Source organism: Beta vulgaris, chromosome 3 (genome assembly GCF_026745355.1).
Source record: "Beta vulgaris subsp. vulgaris cultivar EL10 chromosome 3, EL10.2, whole genome shotgun sequence".
Classification (NCBI taxonomy): Eukaryota; Viridiplantae; Streptophyta; class Magnoliopsida; order Caryophyllales; family Amaranthaceae; genus Beta; species Beta vulgaris.
Window position 1 is genome coordinate 18,917,520 of NC_079204.1, and position 2,861 is coordinate 18,920,380.

Consider the following 2,861-nt stretch of genomic DNA (forward strand, 5'->3'; position numbering starts at 1 on the left):
AATCAATTTCAGCCACCTTATCAATTTCAGCTCCATTTCAGTCAGTTTTGCCAAACATAGCCTAAGTCATGCTCATTGCTCACTCCGTCCCTAGTCCTTCCCCCCAAAAATGGTAACATTATCCTTTTCCAACGTCAAAAATAACTTTAACATTCCTTATTTGGCAACTCTTACTAATTCACATAACTTTTACTTCCTTTATCTTGAAAAGGTCATTAAGTCTTTCTCATATCTCCTAAACCAAAAAGGTACCAATTACTCCATAATACTTGTGTCAAAAAGAGAGTAAACTAAAAATAGAAATATAGAGTCTAACTTTAACTTGCATAAAGAACTCAAAATTATGTCAACACAAAAAAAATGACAAATTAACCATAACATAAAACAACTCTTAACACTTGCATAAAGATCTCATATAGATTATGTAATACTGTAAAAAAACATAGATTTACAATTTTACATAAGAAGATGTGAAGCAGAAAAAGGAAAGCCTAAAAAAGATGGAGGAGCATGAACATTTTTCCATCTCCAATTAACACCACTCTTATTCTTATCTTCATTTTCATTATTTTCTCTCTCCAAAATAAACATCCCTTCCCCACCACAATTCTCCCCATTTCCCATCAAAAAAATCTTACCATTACCAACATCAATCAAAGAAACTGAAGATGAACATGACCATAATTCACTTACTATCTTAGGAATTATCGAACCTAAGATCAATCCTTTCCATTCTCTTTCCTCCCATTCAAACTCCTTTATCTCTCCACCAATCACATGCCACCACCTCCTCTCCCCTTCCACCGTTACAACCGCTGTCGATTTCGGGTTGATACCCGGATGAGGCCAAACTCCAGTTATAGTCTCCCATGCTCCTTTCTCCGGGTCGTAAACTTCGGCATCGGGTCTGAATCTACCTTGAGATTCAGTCCCGTACCCGCTTACGACCCAAAATTTTCCGAGTTTGGACAGGACCATACCATAGCTTTCATCTCGTTCTTCTGCCATAGGCGGAAGAACAACCCACTTATCTTCCTCAACATCATAAGCCTCAGCTGACCGAAGGGCGTTCTTCTGCCCGTCGTGCCCGCCTGCCACGTAGACTGTGGTGGGTCCAACCACTGAGCAGGCGAAGAATGATCGTGGGGTCAACATTGATGCTCCTTCCTTCCACGTCCCCACTGCCAAGTCAAGGACTAGAACCTTCGAGACTGGCTCTAGAGTAGCTGGGTCCCACCCACCTAGCACCACTAGTTTTCCTACATCTGGCAGAACCACGCACTGAGCGAATGTTGGGATTGTCAACCCAGCTAAACACCTCCATTCCTCGTTGTTAGTGTTGTAGATGTTTAAGTTGTATAGGAGTGAACATTTGTTGTTGATAGATTGTTTATCGTCTTGTATGTGGTCAAACTCTCCTCCGATAATAGTTACTTTAGGTTCTGTCATCTGCTGCTGCGGAAGCGCAGCAGCAGGTGACAGAGGCTGAATAAGAAAAACATGGTTTTCCGCGAAGTTAGCGCGGCGGCGGAGAGAGAAAAAAGATGAGTGGGAAATAGTGGACTTCCATAGATGAGATACTAATCTAAGGGTAGGATGAGATGTTATGGGTACCCTTAATAAACATTCCATAGCTAAATCATCTGGTAATCCAGGGATTATTTCATTTTCAGAAATTTGGAATTGAAAATGTTCATTTGGGTTTAAAGTAGAAGAATTAGCCATTAGTTTAACAGATTGAATATTATGATGGTTTAAATGAGAAAATTTGAGTAAATGAACGAGAGATAAAAGAGAGAGATGGGAGATTTGGACTTTGGCCGTTTTTTGTGTGTGGGGAATACTAAAAAGAGAGAATATAATATAGGCCAGAAAAAAGAGCGGATTTTTTTAACAGCGTCACGTTACAACTTGCAAAGGTGGGAATTGGGAAAAAAATTAGACAATTAGAAATGCTCAAACTATGATAAATATTTGGTGTTGTTTGGCATTCAATCAACTTTTTGTGATTTTTATTAGATTATTTGATTTGAGATGCCCCCACCTTTCAGATTTTTTTTGGATGATTTTGGATATTGTACGTAGTCTATCTAATATGACATGACTAGATTTTTTGTAGTCCGGATTTACATTATTTGGTTCATGAATAAATATTTCTTCATGAATTATGGGGTTATGACTAAAACTGAAAATCTATATATGTATATCTAAAACTCAAGACAAATAAATGTTATATTGTCACATGTTGTTTCAAAACTCGAACACGTGACCTTTCATTTGATATGATAATGTTCAGGTTGGTCTTTGAGGATGAAAAATAATTTAAAGACATATATTTCTATTTTTGAAGATTTCAGATACACGTCATTAAATATTTGGGACGTATCATCCGGGACAAGAATTAGTTTAGTTTAAAAACAATTCGAGGATCTTGGAATGGTGTGTGCATTGCAAAATGGCAAATTTCAAATGAAGATGAATTAATAAAATATACATCCTTCCTTTGTTCTGAAATGATTGAAACACTTTTTTATTGTATTTATAAGAGCTTTTTAATAAAAGTGTTTTAATTATTTTAAAAAACATGGTATATAAGTTGAAGATTTACAATAAACTTATGACCACTAAAATTGCTTATATCTAACACTTTATTTTTACTACTAGTAGACTGTTAGTATAACACATCTATTACTCATATCTTCTCTCAAAATCCTAGAAACTGTGATAATTTTTTTTGCTGCAAAATCATGTTCTTCCTCATCTTCTTCCCTCAACTTCATCTCAACTCCTTGATTTTGAATCTAAACCCACGATGGAAAAAAAAAAATTCTCTGATCTAACTGAAATTGATCTCCTTCTAG

General features: G+C 36.1%; 1 protein-coding gene across 1 annotated transcript; it reads right to left on the reverse strand.

Annotated features, from left to right (window-relative positions):
- Window positions 1-398: 398 nt before the first annotated feature.
- Window positions 399-1,962, reverse strand: LOC104889095 (F-box/kelch-repeat protein At2g44130). Its single transcript, XM_010674238.4, has one exon. The coding sequence runs from the start codon at window positions 1,723-1,725 to the stop codon at window positions 457-459; it is 1,269 nt and encodes a 422-aa protein (XP_010672540.2). The 5' UTR covers window positions 1,726-1,962; the 3' UTR covers window positions 399-456.
- Window positions 1,963-2,861: the final 899 nt, after the last annotated feature.

Coding starts and splice junctions, on each gene's coding strand:
- LOC104889095 (XM_010674238.4), bottom strand. CDS start 1,725: ATGGCTAATTCTTCTACTTTAAACCCAAATGAACATTTTCAATTCCAA.